We start from the raw sequence: 22,171 nt of genomic DNA, 5'->3' as shown, positions 1-22,171 counted from the left end.
CTTTATTTTATGTGTATGGGTGGTGATTTGTTTTAGTTTTAGAGGGGTGGTTGTCTAGTTTTGTCTTGTTTTTGAATTAAAATTTAAAGCATTCCCACATTGTAGCCTTCTTTCTTGAGAAACTTTCTCAGTGAGAACATGAGACGTTTTCTCTTTCCTAGCTCCCTTTTCTAAAAAATGATTTATTTATTTTTATTGTATACACACTGATGTTTTGCTGCTTGTGTGTGTGCATATTAGATCCCCTGAAACTGGAGTCACAGACAGCTAGGAGCTGTCACGTGGGTGCTGGGAACGGAACCTGCATCCTTTGGAAAAGCAGCCAGTGTTCTGGAGTACTAGCTGTGCCAACTCTCCAGGCCCCATCCCCACCCCTTTCTCCCATGGTCTTAAGTAGCTTAGGCTAACCTCTCATTCCTGATCTTCATTCTGCATGTGTGTCTGTGTGTGCTGCTCTTGAAGGACATCACTTGACATACATAGAAGCAAGTGATTGCTCTAGGTTGGAAGTTTCAGAGAAGTTCTGAAGGAAAACTTTCATTCTTGTTTAGTGTAGAAGTTGATTTTGTAAAGTAGGATTTAAGAATTTACACGAACCCTTTTGCATCGCCTTTGTTTGGTAATTTTTTAATTTTCATTTTTTGTTTTGTTTTGTAATTTTAAAGCTTTTTTAAATTTAAAATTCTAAAGCATCCCCACACAATCGCCTTTTCTTCCCTCCATGATAGGATTACAGGTGTGTACCACCATGTCCAGCTTGTAAAGCATTCTTCCATTAAGTTTGATCCATTTCTGTGAAGACCCGAAGAGCTCTTATTGGCATGGAATCTTCCGCCATAAGAACATTTTTTTCTCTCTTCTGGTTCCTTTTCCCCCTCTCTGACTCCTTGAGGGTCTCATGGAACCTAAGCTGGAGTCTAATTCTTGAAGGTTTTCTTTGGGCGGGGGTGGGGGGTTGAAGACAGACCAGAGATCCACCTGCCTCCAGTGCAGGGATTAAAGGCGTGTACCACCATGCCTGGCAACTTAATTCCTGATCATTATTCTCAATTTTTCATTAGTGGCTGACAACTGATGTTTAGGTTTTTGAAATATACATTTTGAGATGTGATTTTATTGGCATAGTATAGGGGGGCTTTTTCTTGAAATGTATCTTAATTTCCTGTGATATGTATCTGATTTCCTAATCTCTTCAACTAGAGTGGTTATCAAGCTTGATTATTTATCCATCATTTGGGAGGGCTTAAGCCAGCCCTGACCTAAGAGTTCACGCTTTAGTAGCATTGAGGCTGTTGCTCATCTTGTAGCTAAAGGCTGTAGTAAGAGCATGTTAGATAATGGTCACTTTCTCTTCATGACTTGCAGTCATTTAACCTAAGAGTTATGTTTGGTCACTGAAACTTTAGGGTGTTAGTTTTAATGGCTTCAGGTCAGTTTGTGTTGCACCTTTCTTTTTCATTCTTTGAGCTATTTATTGTGCGTCCCATTGGGCTGAGGGCTAGATAAGCTGGTTAATTTTACTTGAGAAAATGAAAATCGCAAGTACAGTTGTTGTATACAACTGACTACTGTATCTCTTTGACTTTCAGGTTTTTTGTTTGTTTGTTTGTTTTTGAGAAAGGGTTTCTAGGGATAGCCTTGGCTGTCCTGGATCTTACTTTGTAGGCCAGGCTGACCGCAAATTCAGAGATCCGCCTCTCTGCCTTCCCAGTGCTGGGGTTAAGTGTGTGAGTCCAGTTGGGTCAGTTTGTTTTCTGATCTTCAAGGTACTTAATGCTACTGTTTGTGATTTGGCTAAATATAATGCTGTTTCTAAGGTGTTCTATAATTGTTTTGATATTCCAAGTAGCTAAAGGAATTCCACAAAAGACTTACTTACATACATCTATCTATCTACCTACCTATCTATCTATCTATCTATCTATCTATCTATTTTCAAGGTAGGGTTTCTCTGTGTAACAGCACTGGCTGTCCTGGACTCAATTTGTTGATCCACCTGCCTCTGCCTCCCAGTGCTGGGATTAAAGGTATACGCCACCATGCTCCTCCAGAAAAATCTTTTATCTTTTCGCTTATCAGTATTTTTCAAGCCTAGTTGTCTGGATTTGCTTCCAAAGTAGAATTACATATTATGTCTTGCCTTAATTTCTTCCTTCCTTCCTGCTGTTTTTTTTTTTTTTTTTTTTTTTTTTCCTTCTCCAAGACAGGGTTTGTCCATGTGTTAGCTTTGGCTGTCCTGGACTCACTTTATAGACCAGGCTGGCCTTGAACTCACAGTGACCCGCTTGCCTCTGCCTCCCGAGTTCTAGGACTAAAGGCATGGCCACCATGCCCGGTAACTTAATTTCTCTTTGTATCTGTTGGGTCCCTTTTTCCTTTCTGTGATTCTCTGAAACCCAATTAATGCTGTTTTATGAGTGAAATTTATGCCTGAAATTGAGTACCTTGTCCCAGCTTGCTTGTGCTAGGTTTTTCCTTATTAGTAAAATTATCAGCACATGTTTCTGTGATACCTTGAGACATACTTTCATGTTATTTCTTTTGACTTTCATAGTCATTTCAGTAGGCAGTTGCAGGAAGGGATGTTCTTGGGGTAAATCAAAGGAAAGGGAGGTGGGTATTCAAGTTCTGCTATAGGTTCCAGATGCCATGGCTCATGCTATTACTCTGATCTGAATGCACGTCATACTTGTATCTTGGTCGTGCTACTTAATGGCATTGCATAGTCTTTCTTCATTTATACCTTGGTTTCCTTATGGAACTGGAGACTTGAGTCTTGCTCTTATTATCAAACACTGTGCCATCGTGCCTTATTCTCACTACATAAAGTGATTTTGAGTATTAAATTGAGCAGTATGTGGAAATTTCTTAGAAGAGTGCCTGGATTCCACTGTAGCTGCAGAATGTCAGCTTCAGTATTACACCACATTGTGTTTTCTTTTAGAATTTGCCATGATAAAGCTAATTTCTCAGAGTTTTAAAAGGAAAGATTTCATAATATAAACATTTTACCACCAAAAAGAGGTCTTAGGCTATTTCTTGAGTTTGACTATGTTGGACTAGTTCTTATTTCCTATTTGATGAGGGATTTCCCTTACATTCTCATTCCCTCCCTCCCTCCCTCCCCCTCCCTCCCTCCCTCCCCCTCCCTCCCTCCCTTGCGCGCGCTCTCTCTCTCTCTCTCTCTCTCTCTCTCTCTCTCTCTCTCGCTCTCTCTCTCGCTCTCTCGCTCTCTCTGGGGTGGAGGTTGAGACAGGGTTTCTCTGTGTAGTCTTGGCTGTCCTGGAACTAGCTCTGTAACTCACAGAGATGGGTCTGCCTCTGCTAGGATTAAAGGCATATGCCACCACCACTGGCTACTCTATTTGTTTAATTATTATTATTTTTTAACTTTTGTAATGCTGAAGAATCTAAACCTAGGGCCTCAAGCATGAGAGGCAAACATTCCACCAGGTGAACTATATCACTAGGTGATTTGCCTTTCTTAAAGAATGCGATACGTTAATTGTTGAAGTGGTTTATATTGTGGCTTTTAATGTTCAAAGATATAGAAGGATGAAAACATTTACTGTCTATTACTAGATTTTGGTTAGTTGGTGGTTCATTAAAAACAGTATTATGTCATAACATGAACTGAATCTTAGTAAGTTTTGTTGGAAATACTGTTGTTTTCTTGGCCTGACTTTCTGTAAGTACTTACAAAGATAAAGGTTATAAAATAGTCCTATGTATGTTTTCTCCAACAGGGCATTCTTAGCAGGGTTACAGAATCTGTTAAGAATATTGTGCCAGGGTGGCTACAAAGATACTTCAACAAGAGCGAAAATACCTGTAGCTGTTCAGCAGATGCAGATGAAGTTCCACATTGGCCAGAAAATAGAGAAGATGAGCGGGTGATTTATGCTGATGAGGAGAACACAAACATTGATGATGGCAGAATCACCCCTGAGCCGGCAGGCAGTAACACAGAAGGTAAATAGAGTGTGGGTATTTGGTTGCAAATTATAGACTTAAATAGGTTTATGTTACTTGGTTATGGTAGTATCTAATTGACTGGTGTATAAATCCTGTATGGAACATATGGAATTGGTTCATTGAGTATGTTTTATTAGTAGTCTTTTTAAAAATTACTATTTTGTGTGTATGTGCACATGGGATAGCATGCCACGGTGTTTGAGGTGGAGATGAAAGGATAATTGTTTGGGGGAGTCCTGTTTTTCTTTTTCTCCTTTGATATGAGTTCCCAGGCATTGAACTCAAGCCACTAGGCTTGTGTAGCAGTCCCCTTTACCTGCTGATTCACCTTGCCAACCTGTGTCAGTCTTCTTTGTTCATTAAAGAAGGTTGATAAGGCAGTGAAAGCTGCAATCATTGATAATCAGACTTTCAGCTTGGAGTTTTATAACCTCAGTGCTGGTTATGTGGCTTTTGGCAAGATGGTGTGTGTATACACACCTTTGAGACAAGGTTTCTCTGTTTAGCCCTGGCTGTCCTGGAATTCACTCTGTAGACCAGACTGGCCTTGAACACAGAGATCTGCCTGCCTTTGCCCCTCAAGTGTAGGGATTAAAGGCATGGGCAACCACTGCTGACTGAAAGTTTTTTTTTTTTTTTTTTTTTTTTTTTAATGCTACAAAAATGTTTATCTTTTTGTGCATGTTCCATTATTTTGGGCGAGGGTTGAGGTGTAGGCAATGAGGAAGGTTCATTGTTGATGAAATCTAGGTCCTGTGCAAGGGTGCTACTGTAGCCAGACTTTTTGGCTACTTTATTGGGTTTTTCTTACCTCCCTACACCATTCCTATTCCTTCCAACCCCTCAAAACTAGGTAGGAGAGAAAGTATAGAGTGGAAAGGGAGTGTTGATATTGTTAGACGACTTTCTGATGATTAGGGCCTTTGAGTTCCTTGAGGCAACTCTGATCTTTGTAGTCAGGATATGTCCAACCAGCAACAGCAATCCAGCAAACAGCAACCACACTGCCTCTTGCAGGTCTGACATTCATTATAAACCCTTTGAAGAGACCCCAGAATTCCAAACAAACTATCCTCAGCTGGCAAAACCATGCCCCTGCCAGAGCACGAGACAAATCAAAGTTGGCTACTGTGGACAGTCTGAAGCAGCCCCATATCTCACACCTGGGATCCCCCCTCCCCCCAAGACAGGGTCTCTCTGTGTATTTCTGGCTGTCCTGGACTGGCTTTGTAGTCTTGGCTGTCCTGGACTCACTTTGTAGACCAGGCTGGCCTTGAACTCACAGGGATCCACCTGCCTCTGCCTCCTGAGTGCTGGGATTAAAGGTGTGCACTACCACTGCCCGGCCTTTAAGAACCTATCTTAAGACATAATAAATACTATCCTTTTTTTTTTTTTTTTTTTTTTTTTTGAGACAGGATTTCTCTGTGTAGCCTTGGCTGTCCTGAACTAGTAGACCAGGCTGGCCTCGAACTCACAGATATCCGCTGCCTCTGCCTCCTGAGTGCTGGGATTAAAAGCAAGCGCCACCACCTCCGCCGATAAATACTATCCTTAAACAGTAAAGCTGAACCGGGCTTGGTGGCACATGCCTTTAATCCCAGCATTTGGGAGGCAGAGGCAAGTGGATCACTGTGAGTTTGAGGTTAGCCTGGTCGAGTCCAGGACAGCCAAGGCTACACAGAGAAACCCTGTCTCAAAACAAAACAACCAAAAACAAAAGCAAAAAAAAACCAAAAAACAAAAAACCCAAAAAACAAACAAAAAATATAAAAACATTAAAGCTGAATACTTCACTCTTGTATCCTAACTGCTGTAACCTAGCTGGAGTAAAGATTAAGCCAATCTATTGTGTTATCTCCACTTGAAAAAAATACAAAGTTGTGAATAGGTTTAGCTAGTTGGGGGAAAAAAAAATAGTTGTGTTTTGAGTGATAAAAAGTCTATCAGTAAGAAAGAATGTTACTTGTTTTGTAGTCCAAGCTGGCATTAAATGTACAAATGTGATAAAGACTGCTGCATTGTGCTAGTGAGTTGCCTTTTCTTGGTTTTATTTGTAATGTTAACTATTCTTTTAAGAACCTTCAACGACCAGTACTGCTTCAAATTACCCAGATGTCTTAACAAGGCCTTCTCTTCATCGGAGCCATCTGGATTTCTCTGTGCTGCAATCCCCTTCATTGCACTGTCAGCCATCCACATCTGCTGCATTCCCCATCGGCAGTTCTGGATTTTCTCTCGTAAAGGAAATTAAAGATTCTACCTCTCAGCATGATGATGATAACATCTCAACTACCAGTGGTTTTTCTTCAAGAGCTTCTGATAAAGGTATTCTTTTTGTTTGTTTTTGAGACAAGGTTTCTCAGTGTAGCCTTGGCTGTCCTAGACTCACTTTGTAGACCAGGCTGGCCTTGAACTCATAGAGATCTGCCTGCTTCTACCTCCCAGAGTGCTGAGATTACTGGTGTGGGCTCTTGTTACTAGATAGATAGTAAGTAGTTCTGGCAGTGGGAATGAATAAGTCCTCCCATCCCCCCTAGGGTTTCTCTGTGTAATAGCACTGGCTGTCCTGGAACTTGCTCTGTGGTCCAGGCTGGTCTTAAACTCATGGAGATTCACCTGCCTCTGCCTCCCAAGTGCTGAGATTAAAGGTGTGCACTACCACCACCCAGCTATAAAAAAACATTTTTTGGGGGGGGGGATTTATTTTTGAGAAAAGGTCTTACTCTTTAACCATGGCTGACCTAGAACTTGCTATGTATATGTAGACTAAGCTGTCCTTGAACTGATATATATCCACCTGCATCTGCCTGTCAAATGCTAAGATTAAAGGAGTACATACTTATCCTAGCTTAGGCATTTTGTTTGTTTTTTGTTTTAAGATTTATTTTTTATTTACGTCTATATGTTTGCCTACAAGAGCTTTTGTGTACCATGTGTGCAGGTGTCCAAAAAAGCTAGAGGAACGCATTGGATTTCCTGGTACTGGAATTCCAGATGGTTGTGGGTGGGTGCTGGGAACTAAATCCAGGTCCTCTGCAGGAGTAGTAAATGTTTTTAGTTCCTGAGCCATCTTCAGTGCTTCTTTAATATTGTTTTTTGCATGTTTGCTTGTCTTTATTTTTTTAGTGACAGGTTGTGTGTCTGTCTGTGTAGCCAACACTGTCTGGAATTCATTCTGTAGACCCAGCTGGCCTCAGACTCTGTTGAGACCCACCTGCCTCAGCCTTCCAAGTGCTAGGATTAAAGACGTGTGCCACCACCACCTGGCCTTTTAAGGTTTTTTTTTTTGTTGTTGTTGTTGTTATGGTTTTTCCAGACAGGGTTTCTCTGTAGTATTCACTGTCCTGGACTCATGTAGACCAGGCTGGCCTTGAACTCACACAGTTCTTGCCTCTGGCATTAAAAGTGTGTGCCACCATGCTCAGCTCTAATTTTAGTTTTAATTTTAATTTTTATTTATAAAATTTAGGGCTTAAGTTCTTAAAACTGGTACTATTACTACAAATTACAAATTTTTGTTTTAGATATAGCTGTTTCAAAGAACACTTCCCTGCCACCTCTGTGGTCCCCGGAAGCAGAACGTTCTCATTCGCTCTCCCAGCACACTGCCACCAGCTCCAAAAAACCAGCGTTCAACTTGTCTGCCTTTGGAACACTTTCCACCGTGAGTACTAATTATATTTGATATAATCACAAAATTTTAAGTATTTTTGCTTATAATTTGTCACTGTTTCTGTGCAGTCACTTGGGAATTCTTCAATCCTTAAAACAAGTCAACTTGGAGATTCTCCTTTCTATCCTGGCAAAACAACGTATGGTGGGGCAGCTGCTGCTGCAAGACAGAGTAAAGTACGAAATACACCTTACCAGGTCAGTTTGAATAGGAGGACTGCTCATAAATTCCCATTGCTAGATACTGACTACTTACTGAATCATACCGAATTTATAGAACTGTCAGACTTTTAAGAACAGTATGAAAACCTTTTAGTCACAGTGAACATGTTGAGTATTAGATTTGTGTGTTTTAAATAGTATAATTTTACTTTTAAAAAACGAGGTAAAAATTATGCATAGTAAATTTGCCTTAATTTTAGCATATTTGAATTGTGGTAAAACTATTAATCACTATTGCTATACAAATGTTGAAAAAACATTTTCATCACAACAAAACATTTCCACCATAAACAGCAATTCTCTGTGAGCCACTTAACCTGTTTATATTGAGGGCTTTTTAATAATGATGATAAATTTAGTCATAACAATGTGCAGCCTTTTGAATTGGACTGACCATATTTGCATCAGTCTTAGTTCCTTTTTTCTTTCTGGTATTAAGCTATAGTTTATTATTGAAAGGATACTGGGTTATTTTCAATTTGAACATCATTTTCATCTCTCAGACATATAATCAGGAGTTAGATTGCTCATCACACGGCTAAGTATATAATAAACAAGACAGGTGTTTCTGCAGTCAGTACCAGCTGGCTACATGTAATATTAATGCTAATACAGGTGTACTTGTTCGGTGTTTTTGTTTCATCCTTCAGATTGTCTGGTTTTATTTTAGCCATTCTGTCAAGAATACATAGAGTGATAATTTCAACTTGTGAGTTTTAACTGGCTTGTTCTTAATGACTAATGGTGTTGAATGCCTTTTTATGCATTTATGTTTTAGAAGTATTTTTTTTTTTATTTTTATAAATCTTGTTCAATATAAAATTGGGTTATATTCTTGATGAGTTTTGAGGGCTTTTTTTTTTCTTCTCCTTTTTCTTTTTTTTTTTTGTGCGAACTAGTTACTTTTTAAATGAGATGTGTTTTTTACAGGTGACAACTAGTTAGCATATTTTATATTTCTTCTATTTTATGTTTTTGGCATCTTATAAGACATCCTTTTTTAACCCAATGTCACAGTAGTTATATAAATTTTATTATTTTCTGTCATTTATTTTGTGTTAGTATGAGGTGTATGTCCACATTGACCTATTTTACATTTAAGCATTTATTTTAAGAACCATTTGTTGAAGACTATTGTTTCTCCACTGTGTTAATTGCATGGGGGCTATTTCATGACTTTTTTTTCCTGCATATCCCGTTGTCTGTCCTTATGCTGGTACTTCCCTCATGCTAGCTTTTGACTTACAGTAAGTCTTGAAATTGGTAATGCCATTCTCCTAATTTGCTTTGTTACAACTCTTTCTCAGGTCCTTTTGGTCCTTGAACTGAGGATTGTGAACATGTTAGGCACTTATTCTGTAGTTTTTTTTTTTAATATTTTTTTTATTCAGTACAAATTGAGAACATGTTGATTTTTGCAGTGCAGTGGCTATCTGGATTTTGATTGTTATTACATTTAGTCTACAGAACAAATTGAGGAAAATTTATATGACAAAATAAATCTTTCAATCTAATAATATGGTATATCTCTTTATTTATTTGGATGATTTTAAGAATTCTTTTATGGCTGCATTGTAGCTATGTGGACCTTGAACATGTTTTGTTAGATTTATTTCTTGTGGCTGGATATTGCTCAAGAATAGATGGAATTATTTGTGTAGATATGTAACTCAGTTGACATATCTCCCAGCCAAGAAACGTGGTTAGTTGTATCAAACATGTAAGAAAGAAATGAGTACCAATTTCACAGTTTCATGTTGTAGAAGAGGAGAGAACTTTCTATAAAATATTTATGAGAAGCTGGGCATGGCGGTGCACAACTGTAATCACAGCACTTGGGAAGCAGAGGCAGGCAGATTTCTGTTAGTTCAAGGCTAGCCTGGTCTATAAAGCCAGTCCAATACAGCCAAGGCTACATAGAGAAACCCTGTCCTGAAAACAAACAAAAAGCAAAACAAATATTTATGAGACCAGCAGAGATGTTGCAAGAAAGCCCCAGGCCAACATTTCTCATTAATAGTAGGCGTCTTTTCACCAGATATATATGTAAGTTAATCCAAATCCTTTCTTATGGTCAGTATTTGAAAATGAATGTAATCTGTCTTTTTCAGAACAGATAGAAAAACCACAAAAACATTTGACAAAACTTCTTCATACTTGATAAGAATTTTCATCTACTAGATAACCTCACCTGATATCACACATCTGTATAATCTGTATAAATTTTCAAGCAGCATCTGACTTTCTGTTGAAAGGCTGAATGATGTCTGTCTGAGATTAGGAAAAGAATATGGTTACCTCACAGTTGTTACTGTTTCGTTCTGGTCATGGTGTATATTCACAGCAATACAACTCCAAGACAGGTGCATTTTGTTTTTTCACTTCTGATTATTAAAAGTAATTCCAGAATTAGATTTTAATAATCACGTAGCCTATGTCCTCTCAGATAAGCCGCTGTAAATATATCTTATTTTATTTTTGGGTATGTTTTGTTTGTTTTACATACCTTTTGTTTGAAATGTGTATCCTGGACTATATGTTACAGCAAGTAACACAGACTTTTATTTTCTAGGCACCAGTTAGAAGACAGATGAAAGCTAAGCAGCTCAGTGCACAGTCTTATGGCGTGACCAGTTCAACAGCACGGCGGATATTGCAGTCATTAGAGAAGATGTCAAGTCCTCTTGCGGTAAAAGTTTGAAATCATAGTGAAATGTAGTAATACAGCAGAATTTGAATTTAGTGAAGTCTTAATTTTCATTAACATTTTTTGTTATTGTAATGTTAACAGGATGCGAAAAGAATTCCATCTGCGGTTTCTTCTACTCTGAATTCTGTACGTTAACTTTTAAATCTTACATGATATGATAGTTGTTTTTCTGTTTCCTACCTATTCTAACACCATTTCTTTTTTCTTTTTCTAGCCTCTTGATAGGAGTGGGATAGATAGCACAGCTTTTCAGGCCAAAAAAGAAAAGGTAAGCTATATAGAGCGTCTTTGTTACTAGTTAGTTAGCAGCGTTGTTGTATTTACAGTTAATGAGTACATAGATTGGCAGTCAACAGGGAATATGCTTGAAAAAGGAGCTATTTTTACCTCTGGCATTGCAGCTTTTCTGACAGCCTTGGGATGAGCAGCATAGGAAGCACATTCAGTATTTTGTGCTTGTTTTTCTGTCATGACCATTTTTATGGCTTACTTTTAACTATAGGTAAATAAAGCTAGGAGTGAAACAGTCTCAATTTTAGTCATTAGAAGTGCAGCATGCAGCAAACTCATTAAAATAGTAATTTTATCCAGCATATCAAATCTTGTGTATAATAGTTTTGTTTTTATTTATTTAATTTATTGGTTTTTTTTTCTTCCCCCCGCCCCCCTTTTCTTTTTCAAGGCAGAGTTTCTTTATATAGCCCTGACTTTCCTGGAACTAGTTCTGTAGAGCAGGCTAGCCCTGAACACAGAGCTGTCTCTGCCTCTGCCTCCCAAGTGCTGGGATTAAAGGCGTCATTGCCACCACTGCCTGGCCTGAGCTCCTTTTTTGATAACTATTTCATCAGCTGAAATACTAGTTGAGGATATGGGAGCTAATAAAATATACAATGTAAAAAGTCTTGATACCTTCTATTTTAATTTCTGTGGACTAACTAGGTTTTGAGATTATTGTAATGAGGCAGAGTAGTGCATGGTAATGGTGTTGAAGATATGTCCCCTGTGTTGTTTATGGTTATTTTTGTTCCAGGGAAAACAGATTCCTGCATCCTTACTTACAAAAGAATTTATTTTAACATGAAGCTTTCTAAAAGTAATTACTGAAATTATAATTATGTGAATTACTTGAAGAGATTAAATTAAATGTTGCTACATCATTAAATTCTTAGTAAATGTGCAGAGAAGAAAGCTAAAGTTTTTTTTTTCCTTCCAAGTTTGAGTTTCTAGGGTTACTAAGATATTTGTAGTTAGGTAAGAATACTCCACTATGAACCACTGTCATGGTGTTAATTTAAAATGTTAACTTTTGGGTCTGGAAAGATGGCTCAGCGAAAGAACCTGGGTCCAACTCCCAGCAACCACGTGGCAGCTCACAACTATCTGTAGCTCCAAGATCGATACCCTCACACACACATGCAGGCAAAGCACCAGTGCACGCTAAAAATAAATAAATAAATAAATAGATGTTAATTGTATAATTAAAGTACTTTAAATAGTTTAATATAGTTTAAAAATTTAGGATTTGCTGGAAATTAAAAAGCTAGAGTACAGTATTATTCATGTGTCACATGTAACCGATGTCCTCATTGAGTTAAGGAGAGAACTATAGGAGCTCTACAGAAAGCTTTGATGTGGAGACCAGCAATGTTGGCATCTGTAGCTGACTGAATGGACTGTTAATCGTATGACAGTTTATGGACATAGAGGATGTTCGTGACTTTATAATAATCTCATACCAGCAAGATTTTGACAAACTTTCAGTGTAGCAAAGGACTAGTAGCAAAACACCTGGGTACTTAGACCCTGAAACCAGTCCATGTCTCAGTCTAGAAGTCTTTATATACGGCCATCTCACCTTGATTCCACAGTATAAGGCCTTTGTTTTCATTTGTTTTTAAAAGAATGGTAAACCACTCTGGAGAATAATTGGTATATATATTTAGGAATTTGAAAAAAAAAGTTTTTCGAGACAGGGTTCTCTGTGTAGCCTTGCCTGTCCTGGACTCACTTTGTAGACCAGGCTAGCCTCCAACTCACAGAGACTTGCCTGCCTCTGCCTACCCTAGTGCTGGGATTACAGCGTGCATCACTGTACCTGGCTTTAAATTTTAATAAATGGTTTTATTTGCATCTATTTTTCTGCATGTATTTGTGTGTTCCATGTACATGCCTAGTACCCTTGGAGGCCAGAAGAGGGCCTCAGATCCCTGGGAACTGAAGGCATACCCAGCTGCCACGTACGTGCTGGGTACTGAACGTAGTCTTCTGCAGAGAAGCAAGTACTTTTAACCACTTGTCATTTCTCTAGCCCTTATTAAAAAAATCTTAGTTCTTTTTATTTTTATATTTTAAAAAAAGATTATTATATATACAGTATATTGCTTCTATGTACACCTGCACTCCAGCAGAGAGTACCAGATCTCATTATAAATGGTTGTGAGTTACCATGTGGTTCCTGGGAATTGAACTCATGGCCTTTGGAAGAACAGACAGTGCTCTTAACCTCTCAGCCATCTCTCTAGTGTTCCCCCTGCATCCCCCCCCTTTTTTTTTTCTGAGACAGGAGACAGGCTTCTCTGTGTAGCCTTATCTGTCCTGGACTCATACTGTTGACCAGGCTGACCTTGAATTCACAGAGATCCACCTGCCTCTGTCTCCCAAGGGCTGAGATTAGTGGCGTGTGCCACCACACCCAGCTACCATCTTAGTTCTCGATGAAAAAAAAAAAAAGAACAGTGGCTTGGGAAGATGGAGAAAAATAAGTTTTAACCATATTCAAATTCATGTTGTTTAAAGTTGTAATTGTTTAGTTGTCTTGAATATTGTATAATCTCATGTTGTATAGGAATACATGTTCTTGTGTGGTATGGAATCTGAGGTAACATGTCAGCTTATTTGTCTGCAGAATAGTTTAGAATTAGATTAAATATCTTTGGTTTGTCAGTTTTTTTATTTATTTGCATTTGCCTATTTCTCTAGGAAATGGTCTTTAGGTCACATTAGCTATATAACTTTCAGATATGCCACTGATAAATAAAAATGTGTTTCTGATTTCTGTTTTCTTACAAGGTGGACTCTCAGTATCCTCCCCCTGTTCAGAGACTTATGACCCCAAAGCCAGTTTCCATAGCAACAAATAGAACTGTCTATTTTAAACCATCTCTGATCCCATCTGGTGACTTAAGGAAGACTAATCAAAGGATAGATAAAAAGAACAGTGTGAGTTTGTTTGTTTATTCTGCTTCCTTAAAACAGTGTCTTGCTATGTAGCTATGGCTAGTCTGGAACTCAGTAGATAACTGGTCTGTCCTCATATTCATGTCAGTTATATTGTTTCTGCCTTTCAAGTGCTGGATTATAGGTATGCACTCACCACCAGATCTGTCTGAATGTATTTATTTTTACCAGTTTATTTTCTTCTTGAACCAGACTTTGAATATTGGCTGGAGTGAGTAAAGAAAAAGAAAAAAGTAAAACAGAGGACCTCTGCTGGTGTAGTCTAGTAATTGCATGATGTGTGATGCCTGTGAACTAGTGAAGAATTAGAGTTGGTATGCCTTTAAAATAGCCTTTACCTTGATCAAGCCCTAAATTTGTGTGAGTGGATTTTATATGTTCATTGCCTAGATAAATTTTGTTAGATTTACTTATCTATGAGTCTTATTTGTGTGGCTGAATTCTAAAAGGTTTCAAATGTTATATTGTTTTAGTGAAGTAATTTTTTTCTTTATTAACTCATCTTTTATTTATTTATTTATTTTTTTAAAGTTTTAGACTAGCCTCATGTTCCCTGGCACTGGGTAGATATTAACTCTCTGAACTATTCTTATCACTTCCCAGCCCCCATCCCAGGAGCCATATGCTTTAATCATTCTATCTGGCGCGCCCCCCCCCCTTTTTTTTTTTTTTTGCTAAATCAGGGCCGCTTTCCTCCATCCACGCTGATCTAGTCATGTGCTTCTCTCCACACTGACCCATCGTCTATTAACTCATATTAAAAAGAAAATATTTAATTTTTTTGAGACAAGGTTTCACTGTGTAGCCTTGACTGTCTTGGACTCGCTTTGTGGACTAGGCTCACCTGCCTTTGCCTCCTGAGTGCTGGGATTACAGGCATACGCTACCACGCCAGCTTTTTAAAAATATTTTTTTATCTGATTTTCTAAACTAGGATCCAAACAAAGTTCAGATACTGTTTTTCATATTTTGCCCTAGGCCACATAAAAGTTTATATTTTGAGATTTTTATATGCCGTAACATTAACTATTTGATGTTTATCTCTTAGTGGTTTTAACATCCACATGGTGTTGAGCCATTACTATGTTCAAGTTTAGAACATTTTCATCACCATTTTGCTGCTAAAGTTTTTTTGAACGATTTATTTATATATGTATAGTGTTTTTAACCTGCATGTACACTTGAATGCCAGAAGAGGGCACCAGATCTCATTATAGATCTCATTATAGATTATAGATGATTGTGAGCTGCCATGCGGTTGCTGGGAACTGAACTCAGCACCTTTGGAAGAACAGCCAATGCTCTTAACCTTTGAACCATCTCTTCAGGCCCTTTCATAAAGTTTTTAACACCTGACTTTGTTCTCAGGGCTCATATGTAATTGTACCAGATAAGAATATTTTATTGTTTTTAAAGGCAGAACATTATTTTATAAAATGGATTTATGAAACTTTGTTTATCCATTACTTAGTTGGGGGATATTTGGGTTATTTTCGCTGTCTAATGTGTAATGCTGCTCTAGACATTTATGTAGGCTTACTTTTATTGGTGTGAGTTTTCATTTTTCTTAGGTCTTTGTTTAAGAGTGAAATTAGTAGGCATGTTTATATTTGAAGAATCAAGGCCAGTTGTCATATAAAATGTCTCATATTCTGAATTTATCTTGTGTCATTTTAAAGTGAGTTTATGTATCATTTTACTGTTTGTGCTTATACTTGTTTTCAATCTCAAAATAGCTCAGTTTCTTGAAAATCTTTTCATTTGGTAGACTACTGTAGTGACTATTCGTGTAGCCTATCTTAGTTTATTAATCATTAATGTTTTGTCATATTAGGATTTGTTTTTTGAACCTTCAGGTTTTCAAGACTAAAATACTTGGTGGTTATTATTATTTGTACTTAATTAAGCCTAGGTGCTTAGGCTTGTGAGGCAAGTGCTCTACCATAGAACTGTGTCTTAGCTTGTAAGAAAAAGTATCAGTATTTTACTATATTTGCTTTCCCCACTTCTGTTTATTCTCCAAATTAGGGCTCCCTCTGTGTAATATATAATAATGTTCAAACCCAAGAACGGAATGTTGGTGCAACCCACATCTACAGATTTTATTTAAATGTCACAAAAAGCACAAAACAGAGATGTCCCAAGATTGTGACTTATAATTGTTGTCATATGTTGTTGTCTCTGTAAACAGAATATTTTTGAAAAGCATAAGTCAGTTGCTGTGTAAAATGTTCAGCAGTATGAGATAGTCCCAGGTAGTTCTAGGTTCTAGTTTTTTGTTTTTGTTAATTACTGTGGAGGAGGACTGAGCTCTTCTAAGTGCTTAGGTATAACCTATGATCTTTGTTGTTTTGTTTTGAAGACAGGGCTTTTCTGTATAGCCCTGTCTGTAAGCCCTAAGCTCACTCTGTAGACTAGGCTAGTACACAGAGATCTGTCTGCCTCTGCTGGCACTAAAGGTGCTGCGCACTGCCTAGCTGTCTCATCATTTTGAACATTCATTTTTTTATATTGCAAAGTAATTTAGATTCTTGTACATATCTGGGTCCTGTCCCATCCTGTTCACCTCCTCACTCCCCCGTAATTGGCCATTTCTACAGGATGCCTTAGTTGTTTTTAGTTGGAGTACTTCACATTTCAGATTTTTGTCTTTGTAAAATTGCCTATCATTTAGTGTCGCAAAAAGGGAAGTTATCCCTCAAAAGTCAATGTTTTGGTAAATATATGATTAGTGACATTTTTTATATATGCTTATATTACAGTGCACAATACAGTTGTAACTCTTTGTTAGTATTCAAAAGCAATGTTTAAATTACATATTCCAGGGTTCATTAAGAAAAGTCAAATTTCTAATTTTCAATATTAAAATTTATAGGTAAAATGCTGTTATTAAGAGAATTTTGAATCTGGGCATGGTGGCGCATGCCTTAAATCCCAGCAGAGGCAGGCAGATCTCTGTGTAGACTAGCCTAGTCAACAGAGTGAGCCTAGGGCAGAGGCAGGCGGGATCTCTGTGAGTTCGAGGTCAGCCTCATCAACACAGTGAGTCCAGGATTGCCAAGGCTGCACAGAGAAAAGAACTTGAGCTATGGATGTAACTTTCAGTGGTAGAATTACTTGCCTTGCATGTATGTATTAAGGCTGAATTAATCCCAGCCAAAAAAGAAGAAGAAAAAAAATCTAAGTTAGACATGCTCATTCCTGTAATCCCAGCACTTGGTGCGTGGAGACAACAGGATCTGGAATTCAAGTCCAGTTTCAGCTACATACTGAGTTTGAGGCACACCTTTATTACTACCTACTCCCACAAATGCTTGTTTTTTTTTTTTTTAAAGTGAAATCCTTATACTTTTTTCTTCCAGACTGTAAATGAAAGAATCTCAAGACAAAATAAAGAGCCAGAAAGGTAATGCCATTTCATATCCTGCAACTGGATTTCTTTATATTTAATTTGTAAGGTTCATATTTATAATAGCATTGAAGATGGTGAAAATTAAAAAGTATATTTAGGGAGGACAGTGAGATGGCTTGAAAACCTGTGTTTAATTCTTAGAACCCACATAATGGAAGGAGAGAGTTGACTTCAAGAACTGTCCCATTAACCTTCACAAAGCTGTCTATGTTATGATCATATATGCTCACATGTTGTGTGCAGACATACACATAATATTAAAAGCGTATTTGGCTTCCCATTGATTGTCTTTTAGATGCTCTTGTGTTTGAATATTCATTTAGCAATTTCTGGGACAAAATAATAATATCAATTTTTTTTTATTTGCTAGTGGCTTTTCATACCCCAATTTCAGCACTCCTGCAGCCAATGGTTTATCTTCTGGAGTAGGTAGTGGAGGTGGCAAGATGAGAAGAGAGAGGACACGCTTTGTTGCTTCTAAACCCCCAGAGGAGGAGGTAGGCTCATATTTTATAGAACTTTGAAATGGTAGTGGTGAAGCGAGACCTACAGGAATGGGGCTTGAGTGATAATTTTCACTTGGAGTGAATTGACAACCGTTAAAACCATCTTTTAGACTGTGTGGGTCCAAAACCTAACCTAGAAGCCTCAACTTTATGACTTGTATAAAATAACTGTAAAAAAAACTCAAAAAAATGTGTGGTATTCTTAATTGAATTTATTTGATTTTTCTGGTTACTGCTTTAGGTTTTTGCTTGGTTTTCAAATGTACATATGATTAACACTGTGCATTTGTGTTAGCCTTCCCCCTTTCTCTTGTTCATCCCCCTTCTCTCTGTGTGTGTATGGAACAATGGGTTTTAAATTTCTCTGCTATTTATTTATCCTTTGTGCAGATTTACTACAATTAATCCATTCTCTCATCAGGGTACATTTGGGCTGATTCCCAGTATGTGCTAAGGTGAATATTTATATATTTCTCCTTTGCCATGTGCAGTTTGGTCTGGAGGATATTTAGCTAGGAATGGGATTGTTGGACTTCAGGGGTTGACACATCTTTCAATGTGTTTAACTGCTGTTTATTTCTCTTCATAACCCTTCACCTGATCAGAGGTGGATCTTTATTTTTTTTCTTTCTTAGCACTTGGTTTTGTTTTGGCCTGTTGCCAGTGTAATAGCTATAAAATATGTTATTGAGGTTTTACTTTGTGTTTTCTTGTTTACTGGGAAGGAGGAGACTTTTGTATGTGTTTTGTGACCATTTAGGTTTTCTTTTGTTCATTATTTTCCTGTGAGATTGATTAGGATGAGTTCTTGGACTGGTGAGGTTGCTCAGTGGTTGGAAGTGCCTGCTGCTAAACCTGGTGACCTGAGTTCCACCCCTGGGACTGACTTACATACATCGTAGAAGAAAAAAAATCTGACTTTTGTGGGTTGTCGTTTAACTACCACATGTACTCTATGGCACTTGTGTTTGTGCACATGTGTGGGGACGTACATAATTAAAATTAATTTTAAAAACTAATCGTTAGGTATTGCTTGAATATAGACATATTTAAATTAAAGATTGCTTAAGTTGATTGTCTAGAGTTTGCTCATTATTTAACTTGTTTCTAGGTTGGAACCGCTCTTGTTTCAGTCTTTTAAAAAGTAATTTCAACCAAACTAAATCATTTAAGGCCCTTACCACCCTCTAAAATGTTCAACATACTTGCTCATTTAAGCTTTGGAACATAGGGCTTTAAAATTGTTTACATGTGTGGGTGTTTTGACTGCATGTTCAGTCCTTGCACATGTGCATGCAGTGCCCATGGAGGCCAGAAGAGGGCATCAGACTCCTTGGAACTGGAGCCATGGATAGATGTGAGCCAGCTTCTGGGTGTTGGGAATTGAACCTAGGCCCCCTGGAACAGCAGCCAGTGCTCTTAACAACTGGGCCATCTCTCAAACCCCCACGGATATAATGCTTTGACTTACTTGTTTCTAATTAAAGTTTCTCAGTATGGTTATTCGCCCAGTAGTATTCTAGGAATATATTTTAAAGCTTAAAATATATATTTCATTATTGGTAAAAAAATTTTTTTTCTGGTATATGTGACTGTGGGCACATGTGTGCTAGGATACATGTGTGGAGGTCATGGGACAACCTCAGACATTGATCTTGACTTTCACTGTTTGAGGCAGGATCTGTTTATTGTTCACAGTTGTGCATGCCAGGTTAGCTGGCTGGCAAAGCTGTGGAAATTTACCTCTCTGCCTTCTGTTTTATCATGGGAGCAGTGGGATTACAGGTGTTCACCTGCCTCTGACTTTATCAATTCAAGTCCTCACACTGGTCAAAAAAGTGCTTTTTCCCCACTGAATTACCTCCCCAGCTGAGTTTATGTTTGGTTTGAAGTTGTATTTAGCATCTGTTGGTATTTGTAGATTGTTGTGAGAGTGATAGTTTTTTCACCCTAATTTTTTTTTTCTTTGTTAGTTTTGTAGTTATGCCTCTTGAGCACAAGAATGAAAACTTTGGCAGTTTTGCTTCTGTCATATATCTTGCCCTGACGGGAGCTTCAATTATGCTAAGGGCTTTGTCTCATTTGCTGGTCTAGAGGCTATTTGCTTGTCACTGGAGTGTTGTAAAAGGGCAATGTGTCCCTGGCTGCTTGAATGAAAACTTGAGCTCTGAATGCCCTTTGATCGAAGGATATGTATAATTTGTAGCTTTTATGTCATACTGATTTGTTTCTTTTTTTAAAATTTTTTTTATTAATTTATTCTTGTTACATCTCAGTGGTTATCCCATCCCTTCTGATTTGTTTCTTAAAAAAGATTTTATATGTTTGTGTGTGAGGTGTGTTTCAGTGGTTGTACTCCCTGGACCATGTATGGCTTAGTTTCATAGTGTAACTATAAATTTGATACAGAGGAAGACATTTATCATCATTTTAAAAATATGATGATGATGATGGTGTGTGTGTATATATGCACATGCACGCACACATGTGCACCCATCATGGTGCATGTGTAGAATTTAGAGGACCAGTTTTAGGAGACAGTTCTCCTCTTCCACTTTGAATTCTAGGGATAGAACTCAGGTTGTCAAACTTCCATAGTAAGCGGTTTTACCTATTCAGCTCCCTTTTCATTTTTATAAGATTGAAATTTTGTGCTGAAATTAAGTGGCACAACTGGGAATTTAAGCCTGCAGGTTTTTAATTTCAAGAGCTCGTGTTAACTTTGCATGGGGCCTCCTTTCTTACTGTTTAAGTTGATCATATAACTGCATCAGCTCTCCTTGAAAATAGTAGATAAAAGCCTGACATGAAAGATGACATCATTACAAAATATGCTGTGTTTTAGGAAGTGGAAGCGCCGGTGTTACCGCAAATCTCTCTACCAATAAGCAATTCCGCACTGCCTACCTTCAGTTTTAGTTCTTCAGTGATCTCAGCTTCCTCTCCAACACCAGTCAGCCCCTCTCAGCCATTACCAAACAAGGTATAGAACCACTATATAAGTGAGGCGATTTCTGTTCTTACTCTTTTTAATTCAGGTTTTTTAAGTGTCTTTTTTAGTATAAAAATTAATTCAAAGTAAGAAGAGAAAAATGGGAAATATATTGGGGATTTGGTGCTAGGAATTGATTCTCTAGGCCCTTTTCATGTTGGGGAAGTAACCCCCGCTGAAATATAAGTGATGTTTTATTATTTAAAAAAATTTTAAATATATACAGCACAAGTATTCAAATCTCATATAACCTGCACTAGACCAAAGTAAGAAAGTTGTTCACCAAACAGTATTTCCAGTTCAGGAAAAAATAGTCTCTAGTCAGTGTTTTGTTTTAAGAAGTCAAAGTGGTTTTTAGATTTAAATGGATGGGAAAAGAGTGCTTTTGTTTCTTTGAAATAATCTTCTTAGAGTCTATTTTTTCATTGATTCTTCTAAATAGCTTCTTTTGTGTCATTTCTCAATATTCTGGAAAACACAGGTACAGATGAGTTCTCTGGGCAGCACGGGCAGTCCTGTGTTCACATTCTCATCTCCCATTGTAAAGTCTACGCAGGCAGATGTGCTACCTCCAGCATCTGTAAGTACCAAACAAGGACAGTTCATGGTTGATTTCATAGCCAGTGTAGTTTTCAAAAAAACCAAACCTAGGATTTCATTGGTAGTAAAACACTTCCTCCAAGTTAAAAAAAAAAAATTAGTGTATAAGAAACAAATGTTGATATGTTTGTGCGCATCTTTTTCTGCGTCATTTGGGCAGTTAAAAATGAAGATACTTTGATTTCATTAGTACTTGTCCAGTTATCTCCTAAGAAGGACCTTCACTTGTGCCTATTTATATTCTAGAAATTTAATATGTCCATCTGTCTGTCTGTCGGTCTGTCTGGTCTAGTCTATATTCAGGGTTCCCTCATAACTTTAGACTGTTCTATGTCTGTAGATTAGATGAAAAGACCGTGGCAGCTATATCTACAATATCTTTAATCACTTTTAATCTTGAATAGATTTGTTTGGGGAATTATTATACAATATGTATTTGTTTCCTTGTAATTTGGAAAATGTTTGGGTAAGAACAATACACATTTAATGTTCATGTTGTCTAAAACTTCCATTACATGTGTCTTCCTCCCCTCTACCCCCCAAGACAGAGTTTCTCTGTGTATCCTTGGCTGTCTGCCTGCCTCCCCAGTGCTGGGATTAAGGCATGCACCACCATACCTTGCTTATATGTGTCATCTTTATATGTAGATTTTAGTTTTGTTTTTTTTTGTTTTTTTGTTTTTTTTGTTTGTTTGTTTTGAGACAAGGTCTTTCTGGCTGGCCTGGAGTGTATTATGTAGGCTAGGCTAGCCTTGAACTCACAGAGACCCACCTACCTTTGCTTCTGGAGTGCTGGGGTTGGGCCACAGCTGGCTTTTTTTTTTTTTTTTTTTAAACCTCTG

General features: G+C 37.7%; 1 protein-coding gene across 1 annotated transcript in view; it reads left to right on the top strand.

Moving 5' to 3' along the window:
* The window catches only part of Nup153 (nucleoporin 153), a 50,834-nt gene that overhangs the window by 7,523 nt on the left and 21,140 nt on the right, over positions 1–22,171 (top strand). Inside the window, exons 2-13 of the mRNA XM_051170824.1 lie at positions 3,747–3,972; positions 6,055–6,303; positions 7,503–7,642; positions 7,720–7,848; positions 10,445–10,561; positions 10,664–10,708; positions 10,797–10,850; positions 13,652–13,801; positions 17,182–17,225; positions 17,602–17,728; positions 20,583–20,720; positions 21,211–21,309. Of these exons, the coding sequence (XP_051026781.1) occupies positions 3,747–3,972; positions 6,055–6,303; positions 7,503–7,642; positions 7,720–7,848; positions 10,445–10,561; positions 10,664–10,708; positions 10,797–10,850; positions 13,652–13,801; positions 17,182–17,225; positions 17,602–17,728; positions 20,583–20,720; positions 21,211–21,309 (1,518 nt within the window). The remainder of the gene's footprint in view (positions 1–3,746; positions 3,973–6,054; positions 6,304–7,502; positions 7,643–7,719; positions 7,849–10,444; positions 10,562–10,663; positions 10,709–10,796; positions 10,851–13,651; positions 13,802–17,181; positions 17,226–17,601; positions 17,729–20,582; positions 20,721–21,210; positions 21,310–22,171) is intronic.

Source organism: Acomys russatus, chromosome 3, assembly GCF_903995435.1.
Source record: "Acomys russatus chromosome 3, mAcoRus1.1, whole genome shotgun sequence".
Lineage (NCBI taxonomy): Eukaryota > Metazoa > Chordata > Mammalia > Rodentia > Muridae > Acomys > Acomys russatus.
This window is presented reverse-complemented; position numbering and strand designations above follow the sequence as displayed.